Here is an 11,468-nt window from a genome sequence, read left to right as displayed (position 1 = left end):
ATAATAGTATTTTCTGTATACATGCCTACAGATTCACAAACAAATCTACCATTATTTACGGATGTTTTAGGTGAGGTCAGTGCAATTGTAGATAGTGAAAATGCTGAGAGTGTATTCATATTGGGTGATTTCAATGCGCATCCAAGCGAATTATTTTTCAATGAACTAAGTAGTTTTTGCCAAGACCAAAGCTGGGTTTGCGCTGATACAGAAAAACTAGGCATAGACAGTAATACTTATACATATGTGAGCGATTCGCATGGCTGTCGAAGGTGGTTGGACCACTGTGTGGTTTCGAACTCAGCTTGGCAGACTGTTGTGGAGGTTGAGGTTAGGGAGGACGTGTTTGTGTCAGATCATTTACCGCTTATTATTAAATGTGATCTAAACATTGTAAGGCCTACGTTACTGTTACCTAACCTACACCGAAGCACAGTTATATGGGGAGACCGGGATGAAACACAAACAGCTATGTATCATGATCTGTGCCATAATAGTATGCGTGACATTGATTTTCCTTCCGAGTTTACTGAGTGTAGCCGCGGAATGTGTAGCAACAGTGAACATAAGCTAGTGCTCGACCGTTTGTACCAAGATATCATCTGTGCCTTAAGTAATGCTGCTAAAAACACTTACAAGGGACTGTCTAAAAGGAAAAGCAATGGCAGGCATATATGTGGCTGGAATAAGCATGTTCAGGAGGCTCACAAGCTGGCCAGGCTTAACTACCAAATGTGGCTGCTTTATAATAGGCCTAAAAACGGTAAAATCTATGAGCTTATGCATGAGTCTCGCAAAGTATTTAAAAGTCGATTAAAATGGTGTAAACAAAACCAGGATCAACTTAAAATGAATATCCTCGCCAAACACAGATCTGCCAAAAAGTTTGATCGCTTTTGGAAGGCAACGAGGAAGCTTGATGTTCAGCCTGGTCTGCCGGCTAGTGTAGGAGGAAAAAATGAGCCGGCGCATATTGCTGAGATGTTCAGAACTCATTTTCAGGTAAATTCACCTTTGGGTCCCTCGGTTCAATCTTTCGAGGAGACCAACCCCAAGAAAGAGGTACAGTGCTTGCGCGTGTCGGCCGGCCAGGTTAGAAAAGCTTTAAAGAATATGACTGGCGGTAAGTCTCCTGGACATGACGGGATTAGCGTAGAGCATTTAAAACATGCGGGTGTTCACCTTCCCAGAGTACTGGCTCTGTTGTTCACAATGTGTATTAGTCATTCGTATTTGCCACCAGAAATGTTGAAGACCATCGTGATGCCCATTGTGAAGAACAGAACTGGAGACGTCTCGGATAGCAAAAACTATCGCCCTATATCGTTGGCAACAACAATTGCCAAGGTGTTGGATGGTGTGCTTAACTCTTATCTAGAGCAATTTGCTAACTTACATGATGCACAGTTCGGGTTTCGATCTGGACTATCCACCGAGAGTGCGATTATAGGTCTTAAGCACACTATCCAATATTACACAAAGAGACGGACTCCGGTGTACGGCTGTTTTCTGGATTTATCTACGGCTTTTGACCTAGTGTCATATGATAAGTTGTGGAGAAAGTTGGAAGACAGGGGTGTACCGGATGAAGTAATAAATTTGTTAAAAGTTTGGTATACTAACCAAACCAATTATGTAAAATGGGCTGGCTGTCTGTCTGGGGCATATAGGTTGGAGAGCGGGGTAAGACAAGGTGGCCTGACATCGCCTACGCTCTTCAACATATATGTCAATGATCTCATTGTCGGGCTGAGTAGTATGCGTGTTGGATGTCGAATTGATGGAGTTAGCATCAACAATATAAACTATGCTGATGACATGGTACTGCTTGCCCCGACTTTGGGCGGTTTAAATCAATTGTTGTGCGTGTGTGAGTCATATGCCATGGAGCATGGGCTCATATATAATGTAAAAAAGTCGGAATACATGGTCTTTGGGGCCGCCGGTAAATGTCCTGAAACCAATCACAATATTACCCTGAACGGCATGAACATTCAACGCGTATCTAAATTTAAATACTTAGGACATATAATTGCCGAAGACCTTAAAGACGATGCCGACATTGAGAGGGAGCGTAGGGCGTTAGCAGTCAGAGGAAATATGCTGGCTCGCAGATTTTCCCATTGTACAGAAGAGGTCAAACTCACCCTCTTTAAAGCCTACTGCCAGAATATGTACACGGGAGGTCTGTGGACTAGTCATACTAAAAAATCACTGGACGCCTTACGTGTTCAATATAACAATGTTTTTCGGATGTTGTTGGGACTGCCCCGTTACTGTAGCGCATCGGCGATGTTCGCTGAATATCAAGTAGATGGTTTTCCTGCAATTATACGGAAGAAGACCACATCGCTGATCCGCAGGGTGCGGAGTAGTCCGAATAGCATACTGACAACGTTGGCAGATAGGTATACGTCTCCTATATGGGTCTGCCTAGTGAGGAGATTGATTAGGGAAACGCACACGCCTTTGTAATCGCTCTCGCACTTTTATTGTTTCTATTTAATTTTCATTTTATGTTTCATGTCTCTGTCGGATTTACTAACTTAGGTTAAGTTTTACTAACAAATCTATGGACTTTTGTTGTCTGATAATAAACGATTTTTATTTTTATTTTATTTTTTTCAAAATTATGTTTATGGAGGGCTTACAACAAATATATTTATTTAGCGTTTTTATATTATATAATGATATTTTCGTGCTCCGCGTTAACTGCAACAGTTCTGGAAGCTCCAATACAATCAACTTCAACTACGAGGAGCACAGTGTCTAATCCTGTAATTAAAACTAATGAAACCAATTCAAATCAGACTGATTCAGATGACTTTATTGCACGTCCAGTAAGTGTAGTAAAAGAAAAGAAAATTAATGATTTAATTTTTAAAATGATAGTTTAAGACATTCAGCCTTTTTCTATGTTTAAAGATGCGGGTTTAAGATAGATAGATAAGCGGTTAAAGATGCGAAAGACCTTATCAATTTCTTTGAACCAGGATACAAAATACCTGCAAGGTATATATTAAGTAATACTTTGTTGGATGTTCACTGTGGCTACCATAATACTTACCTAATTACCTTACCGAATGAATATATCTGTCACCTTTACCTGGAATAAGCACAACCACAAAACCATACCGATTATCGAGTTACCTGGAAAATAGAAATATATAAGGATAAGAGATGACTAAAACAAACAAAGACAAATCAAGTAGGTACTTTAATTTCATGCAGACTTCGTTGCCAAGAAACCAGAAGAAACTAGTTCTGAGAAGAACTGTTTGTAGGCGCGTGCACATTGACATGCAACACATCGTGCATAATTATTATAATTTATTCCAAGATGAAGGAATAGCCACTCGAAACTACAGAAAGTTTATTATAAAAGACCCTAACCAACAAACCGACCTATGCCGACACTGCAACTCTGCTTCAGAACCCATTCAAACACATAACCGTCGCTTGTAAATCAATCAAGCTGACCGACTACAAGCAGGTAGCATCAATCATTCATCAACATCTAGCCCATAAATACTCATTCATACCAAAAATGACACCGTACTATGATGCGCCGATTAATTTCGGCAAAAAAAGGCTCAGCCATGACTGCTTGAGCCTGGCGAAGAGATGTACTGCCAAGGTACGTCTATCTAACCCTAAATGCCGCTCTCGCCTATGTCAGGGAGTGGGGTGCCCGAAACAAGTTGAGGTTTGCGCCACAAAAGACGAACGCAATGGTCTTGACGCGCAAACTAAAACATGACACCCCGCGCCTCAGCATGGGGGGGATAGACATTGGCATGTCCAAAGAGGTCAAGCTCTTGGGGCTCTGGATAGACAAGGCCCTGACCTTCAACGCCCATGTAGCATATACATGCAACAAGGCGTTGGCGATATATGGGCAGCTGTCCAGGGCCGCAAGAGTGAGCTGGGGTCTCCACGAGGACATTATCAGATCCATATACACGGCAGTCATCGTCCCGATCATAACGTATGACGCGGCTGCGTGGGCGCCTGCTGTCAATAAGCTTGGAGTGCAGAAGAGACTCAACATAGTGCAGAGGGGATTCGCTCAGAGGATGACCAGGTCATACCGCACTGTATCCCTCAACGCCGCTCTGGTGCTAGCTGGTATCCTCCCCCTCGACCTCAAGGTGCGGGAAGCCGCAGCTCTGTACGAGGCGAGGAGGGGTGTGCCGGTTCCATGGTTGAGCGGCAGAGAGGTTGAGCACAGGGCAAAGTTCGCCGTACAACCGCATCCGGCGGAAACTGTAGCGGTGCAGTTCCAATGCCTGGAAAGCCGGGCTGACGTGGACGCAAACAGCTCTTGGGAGGTTTGCGTCTACACCGACGGCAGTAAGATCGAAGACACGGTGGGAGCGGCCCTATCCATCTGGGTAGGAGGCGTAGAAGCCTAAAAACTGTCTAAAAACAGCGAAAAAACTGTCTCTGCCGTCGTACAGCACGGTTTACCAGGCGGAATTGTACGCTATATGCGAGGCGGCGAAGTTTGCCCACAATAGCAGCAGGAGCACCTTCGGTGTCTTCAGCGACTCCCGCTCTGCACTTGAAACGGTAGCCGACAGCGGTTCCACTCACCCTCTGGCCTTGGAGACCCGATCGCATATTAAAAATAGCCGGAATCAGGGGAAGATTATCAACCTTTTTTGGGTTAAGGCTCATGCCGGGCTCCAAGGCAACGAGCGGGCGGACCAATTGGCAAGAGAGGCTGCTCTGCACTCCAAGCGTAAGCCGGACTACGATTTGTGCCCCGTTTCATTCGTGAAGCGACAGATAAGAGATCAGTCGCTTCGGGAGTGGAACGGGAGATATGTCAACGGCGAGGCGGCGGCGACCACTAAGGTATTCCTGCCGGATGCCATAGCGGCATATAAAATCGTTAAAGATTTGGGACCAAAGGCAGTGCTCACACAAGTCCTGACCGGGCACGGTGGATTCTCCGAATACTTGTACAAATGTACAGGTACAAGTGTAAGGGGAGTCCATCGTGTATATGTGACAGCACAACGGAGGAGACCCTCCTACACATCATCCTGTCGTGTCCCGTACATGACAGAAACAGGTTTGACCTTGAGCAGCAGTTGGGGTGTAAGCTGGCTAAGGAGAGCATTAAGGAAATAATGAAGGATCCGGAAAAGAGAAACAAATTTTTAAAATTCTGTATGGAGGTAGCGGAAAAAGTTATTAGGAGGAACAAAACGTAATGATAGAAATTTTTTAACAAAGAAAGTAAATAAAATATAAAAGTGCTAAATTAAACTAATGAAAAAACAAAGACTCTGTCCCAAGACCGAGGTAAATGGAATTAAAAAAAAAAACCCTAATAGCCTCGCTAGACAGCGGGAGCCAATCCTCCTTTATAACTGAAAATGTAAAGCAGAGACTAAATTTGGTTCCTCAGCCATCAAATGTCAGTATTGTAGCTTTGGGTAACAATCAATTAAATCTAAGCCCTGAACGCTGTGCTTTAAATATTCATTCAAATACAAATAATTCATTCAATGTTTCATTGTTTTGTCTAGTTCTACAAACAATATCTGACAATGTACCTAAATCCTCATTTGACATTAGCCATCTCAACTTGAGACAGTTTGAACTTGCTGATCCTGGTTTCAGTGACTCATCTCCCATGCATGCTCACCGGTGCTGATCTATTTTGGGAACTAATTGGTAACAAGCAACACTCCCTAGGCCCTAATAATCCTAGCCTTAGGAGCTCTAAACTAGGGTGGCTCATTGCTGGACCTACGCCATCATTTAAACTCAACTTGTCCTCTAAACCTATAGTTTGTAATTTATTTTTTAAAGAATTACTTCTTTATCCTTCTTCGCTCAATGAAGAGCTTTCCAAATTTTGGACGTTAAAAAACGTACCCCAAGCTCGTCCTTATTCAGAGGAAGGGACCCTTTGTGAGAAACATTTTCTCTCTAACTACACTCGTACTAGTGATGGTCGTTTTTGTGTCATTTATAATTTATTTATAATTATTACATATTTATTTATATTTATAATTTATTTTGTCAATAAATAAGTTTGACAGTGTTGCTTTTTCATTATAATTTATAGATTCTGTCAATAATACTATTAACTCAATACCGTAAAATAGGGGGAATAGAATTTAAGGGGGGCATAGAAAAAAAAATCGAAACTTTGTTCTGTCCGTCATTGTATCTACGCTATTACCTGAAATTAGCTTTAGTCGCATTTTTTTGATATATGAACATTAGCTTTGGTGTGGCAACACCATTAATAAACATGAAGTTGTTTCGCAATGCGTCAAATTACTTGTCAAAGTGAATAGTCAACAGCTGTAAATTTGAGGTGCGAAAAAACATTAATATATCTTGATATTCTGTTAGTCTCAGTAACAAATAAGAACTTACTTGGATGCATCAACTATTGATTTATCGTGGAAATTAAAGGTAAGTCTTATTTAGTGTAATTTATTTATCAAATTATTCTGTAATGTTACTTATATACGAAATAGGAATGGCGGGGTAAATAGGAATAAAAATCTGCTTTTCTAAACATTTCTATTACTGTCACTTCTATACACGAGCACTTTTATGTTTTTGGACGAACTATTACACTGGTCAACAAAAAGAATAAAGTTGGTTGTTTCCTATGAGATTTTTTTTGTTTCTGTTTTAAATTGACGCGTATTTATCAAATACGGCAGCCATTTTCTCTAACAGCTTTTGTTTTTGAGTTATAGCTAACTACCCTCACTTGATATTTTTATTTAGATTTTCGTTTTTTTTTCGGGTACTAGAACACATTTTGTTGTCGGTTTCGATATGGCTTCCTCAAGAAGATGTTGTCTGCTTAATCCAGATTGTTTTTGCTATATTTGTGGTGAATATGTATTTAAAAAATATCGAAAACCTATATCGGACTTTGTGAAAACTGCGTATCATCAGTATTTTAAAATAAAATTGTGTAATCAGGACAAGCCATGGGTTCCTCATATTGTTTGCCAGAAGTGTGTAGTATGTCTACGGTTGTGGTCCAGTGGAAAAAGAGATGGAACAATGTTCGAAACACCAATGATTTGGCGAGAACCTCAAAACCATCATAACGACTGCTACTTTTGCGTTGTGAAAATAAACGGAATCAATCCTGGAAATCGAAGTAAGTGGCCTTATCCCAACTTAGCTTCTGCTCAACGACCTCAATTAAGATCACGAGAGGTACAACCCAGCACATCTAAATCTTCTGATGATCCAAATATTTTCTTTTTCGCAAGTTTCCAGGATTAAGCAAAGAAAAATTGAAAGCAGGTATTTTTGATGGGCCACAGATAAGACAAGTCGTAAAAGACCCCAATTTTGTCGAATCAATGACTGAAGTGGAATCCAAAGCTTGGAATTCATTTGTTTTGGTTATGAGTAATTTCCTAGACAACAAGAAATCTGACGACCATGTTAAGCTTGTTGAGAGCATGCTATCAAACTTGCAAGAGCTAGGGTGCAACATGAGCATAAAAATCCACTACCTGCACTCGCATTTAGACCAATTTCCTGAAAATTTGGGTGATTTTAGTGAGGAGCAGGGTGAAAGATTTCACCAAGATGTTCGGACAATGGAAGGGCGATATCAGGGAAGATGGGACTCACATATGATGGCGGACTACTGCTGGAGTTTGAAACGAGATCTACCTAACGTCGTTCATGCAAGAAAATCATATAAAAGATCATTTGATAGTGTTTAATAGATATTTTGTTGAAATATGTATTAGTTTTTTGTCTTTATTTGGTCGAAATTATGAAACTGTATATTTCAAAAAGTAAAGCTGTTGGCAATCTCACAGTATTTTTTTCATAGTCAGGACCATAGAAATAACCAATAAGAGAGAAAAAAATGAAGGAAACCAGAATCGTGTTGACCAGTGTTATTTTTTGGACCTGGCCACACCGCGAAATCAAGCCAGCCAATCCAATCAGGATTCATTTAAAAAATCCTTCTTTTTGCAAGGTTGTCGTACGTGGTCCAACAATTACACAAAAGAACTTTAAGTTTTAAGTGAGATTGAATATACGCAGTTTTGCTGAAATCTTAGTGTTTGTTTTAAAGAAAATAGTGTGCTACTTGAAGCAACTTAAAGGTAAGGAAATATTTAAGGATTTTTTATAAAAATCTTATTTAGTCAAGTATTCATTTTTAGGTTATTTTGGTGTTATTTAGATGTCGAAAGGGGGAAATAGACATCGGGAACGGGTATAATAGGCTGGGTTTAATTGGAACACCATTGGGGTTATTTCGTTTGATGAAGAGGTAAATTGGAATGCGTGAATAGGGTTGTCCAAAAACGAAAATGTGAGACTACTTTATCTATAATAATACATATTTAGAGGAAAGATTTGATTGTTTGTTTGAATTAAATAGGCCCCAAAAATACTAGACCGATTAAAAAAAATATTTTATCATTAGTTACGTAGGTGTCCCCGAGTGTCATATGCTATGTATGTACCACGGGCGAAACCGGGGTGGACAGCTAATATTAGCTTTATATATAAAATTATACTTACGTCAAATTCATATTTCTGCCACTAGGTGAACGTCGCAATAATTAATAATCGATTTTTACCGCGGCTTTGCCCGCGTCAATATGTTTGAGATTAAATAAAATAAAATATTTTAATTCATATATAATAATATATACTATTCTATGTTTATTATATTATAGGTATTAATTAGGATTTCATTTAGAAATATGTATGTTTCTTAGTTTACTTTTGCTCCCAAACACCTGCACCAGTAGTTTTGCCGCAGTTGTATTTTTAAGTCACAGTAAATGGAAAAGTTTGTTTGTTTGGATGATTGTAAGTTTGTATGTTTGTCCGCCAATCACGCTAAAATTACTGAACGGATTTTGATGAAATTTGGTGCCTTGGGTGATAAGGTACTTTTTATCCTGAAATTCCCACGGAAGCGAAGTTCTGGAGCACAGATAGTAGTTATATAATTGTAAAATATAGTAGTGCCACTTTTTCTGATAAACATATTTTTTAGCATGCCTGCATGAGGTAGCTAAAAAATATGAAATAGCTAAGGCAGTTCTGTGTCGCCATAACAATCGTGAAATGAAAGCTCATGGTCGACCAACAGCACTTACCGTACAGGAAGAGATATATCTAGTAGAAAACTTAAATGTTTGTGGTGATTGGGGCTACCCAATAGATACGACGGATCTTAGATATATAGTAAAAATGTATCTTGATTCAATGAATATTCAGCATAAAGTATTTAAAAACAACCTTCCTGGTAAAGATTACATACACAATGGATTTTTAAGGAGGCACAAAAATCATATATCAAAAAGAATATGCCAAAAAATTAAAAGGGCTAGAGCGGCTGTGTCAGCTGATACAATAAAAGAATATTTTATTGAACTGGAAAAATCCTTAGAGGACGTCCCTGTCCAAAACATTATCAACTATGACGAAACCAATCTTGCAGACGACCCTGGTCGTAAAAAAGTCATCGTCAGGCGAGGATGCAAATACCCAGAACGAGTACTAAATCACTCAAAGGGATCAATTTCTGTGATGATGGCAGCCACAGGTGATAGTAACTTTCTGCCGCCTTATGTCGTCTACAAGGCGCTACATTTATACAATTCTTGGACGACTAAAGGATCTTATAACGCTAGGTATAATAGATCGTCATCTGGCTGGTTTGATGGAGAGATTTTTGAGGACTGCGTGAAAACCATAGTTATACCTTTCCTAGAAAACAAAAATGGTAAGAAAATTTTAATAGTAGACAATTTGTCGTCTCATCTTTCTATTGATCCCATAAAACTATGCCAAGAAAAGAACATCAAATTTGTTTTCTTACACGCTAATTCCACTCATATCACCCAGCCCATAGATGTGACAGTATTTAGACCGATGAAGATAATATGGCGACAATTATTTGAAAAATGGAAAAAGTGCGATGACAGCAGAATACAATCATGCGTTCCAAAGGGTTGCTTTCCACAACTATTGAAGTTACTAATTAATGAACTTGATATTAATGCTGAAAAAAATATTTAAGCTGGATTTAAAAAATGCGGGATAATGCCTTTAAATGCCAACGAAGTATTAGAAAGGCTTCCTCATCATGAAAAGATTGAAGATGAAAGAAAAGTAACAGCTGTGTTACTTTTTTTTCATCTTCAATTTTTTTTTTTTGTGAAGAAACCTCTTCAAGTTACAAGGAATGCGGTATGGAACAATGAATATAAAAGAACCGAAAAAAAAAGAGAAAGCTAGAAGTTATTTCAGGAAGAAGTGTTAGTGCCGAAGAAAATGAAATAAAAGAAGATCAGGAACCTGTACAGCCAAAAAAGAAGAAAACATCATTATCAATAAAAGGGATCGGCAAAAAAACAAAGATTAAATCTGATGATATCGAAAATCAGGGTCATCCAGAAAAAGTAGATAACACTAATATTATCGTATTACCGAATGAAATACCTAATCCCGCAGACCCAGACCCTTTTGATTTTTAACTAGAAACATTGCCAATAGTTTTTAGCGATAATTATGAATGTCAAGAAATTGTTATCACAGCCGATAATAAAGTTAATGAGGGCCAACAGGATATTAAACTAAAAGACTCTTGTAAACCACGAATAAAAAAATAATACAGATATAAAATGTAAATTTCCACTACATGTTAGGAAAAATAATAAAACTCAAAATAACAATGAAGATAAATTGTCTAGAAAGAAGAGAAGGAAAGAAAATTTTGATTACTATAAAAATAATGAAGAAATTTTAAAAATTTTGGAAGATGATTTTGCGACAAGCAATACACTCCGATTTCTAGTGTGTACAATGAATACCTATGAGTATAGATTAAAACCAATTTAATAAATAACTGTTTCTTTTTTCCGTTTAGTAATTTTTCCATGACATAGTGTCATGAGTACTAGATTTAAGTTTATTGTATTTATTTTTCTGTAAGTTAAGTTAAAGTATTTTCAATGTATTAGAATTATTCATTTATAGTAAATTAACAATTCATTCTCAGTATTATTTTGTTGTTATTTTGCTGTAAGTTAAGTCAAAGTATTTTCATTGTACATTTATAGTAAATAACGATTTATTTTCAGTTATAAAATAATAGTAATAAAATAACTTATGTGAATGAGATTAAATGTTTGGGAGTCACTCTTGACTGTCACCTGGTGCAAACCACATTTTGATTATTTAGTAACCAAATTAAGTAAATATATATCTGCTCAAAATAATCACAAAAACAGTCTCGCAAAGAAACAGCGTTTTGTGCGTATTATGCCTATGTTGCCTCAAATCTAAGATATGGTATATTTTACTGGGGTAAGGCTACAAATACGCATATACATGCAAAGTTAAGATCGGGCTTGATATAATAATAAAATCAAAAAAGCAGGTATAACTCACTAAGAAAATTGGGAAAGGTAACTTTAAATTTAAAA

At 38.2% G+C, this 11,468-nt stretch overlaps 1 protein-coding gene across 1 annotated transcript; it reads left to right on the top strand.

Annotated features, from left to right (window-relative positions):
- The first annotated feature begins 3,731 nt into the window (after positions 1-3,731).
- On the top strand, positions 3,732-5,668 carry LOC132903133 (uncharacterized). The gene is made up of 3 exons (XM_060950512.1): positions 3,732-4,394; positions 4,474-4,981; positions 5,541-5,668. The coding sequence occupies exons 1-3, from the start codon at positions 3,732-3,734 to the stop codon at positions 5,666-5,668; spliced, it is 1,299 nt and encodes a 432-aa protein (XP_060806495.1).
- The last annotated feature ends 5,800 nt before the right edge of the window (positions 5,669-11,468 follow it).

This window comes from Amyelois transitella, chromosome 21 (assembly GCF_032362555.1).
Source record: "Amyelois transitella isolate CPQ chromosome 21, ilAmyTran1.1, whole genome shotgun sequence".
NCBI classification, from domain to species: domain Eukaryota; kingdom Metazoa; phylum Arthropoda; class Insecta; order Lepidoptera; family Pyralidae; genus Amyelois; species Amyelois transitella.
This window is presented reverse-complemented; position numbering and strand designations above follow the sequence as displayed.

Coding starts and splice junctions, on each gene's coding strand:
- LOC132903133 (XM_060950512.1), top strand. CDS start 3,732: ATGGTCTTGACGCGCAAACTAAAACATGACACCCCGCGCCTCAGCATG. Junction 4,395..4,473: donor GAGCGGCCCTATCCATCTGG/GTAGGAGGCGTA, acceptor ACGGTTTACCAG/GCGGAATTGTACGCTATATG. Junction 4,982..5,540: donor ATACTTGTACAAATGTACAG/GTACAAGTGTAA, acceptor TGTTTTGTCTAG/TTCTACAAACAATATCTGAC.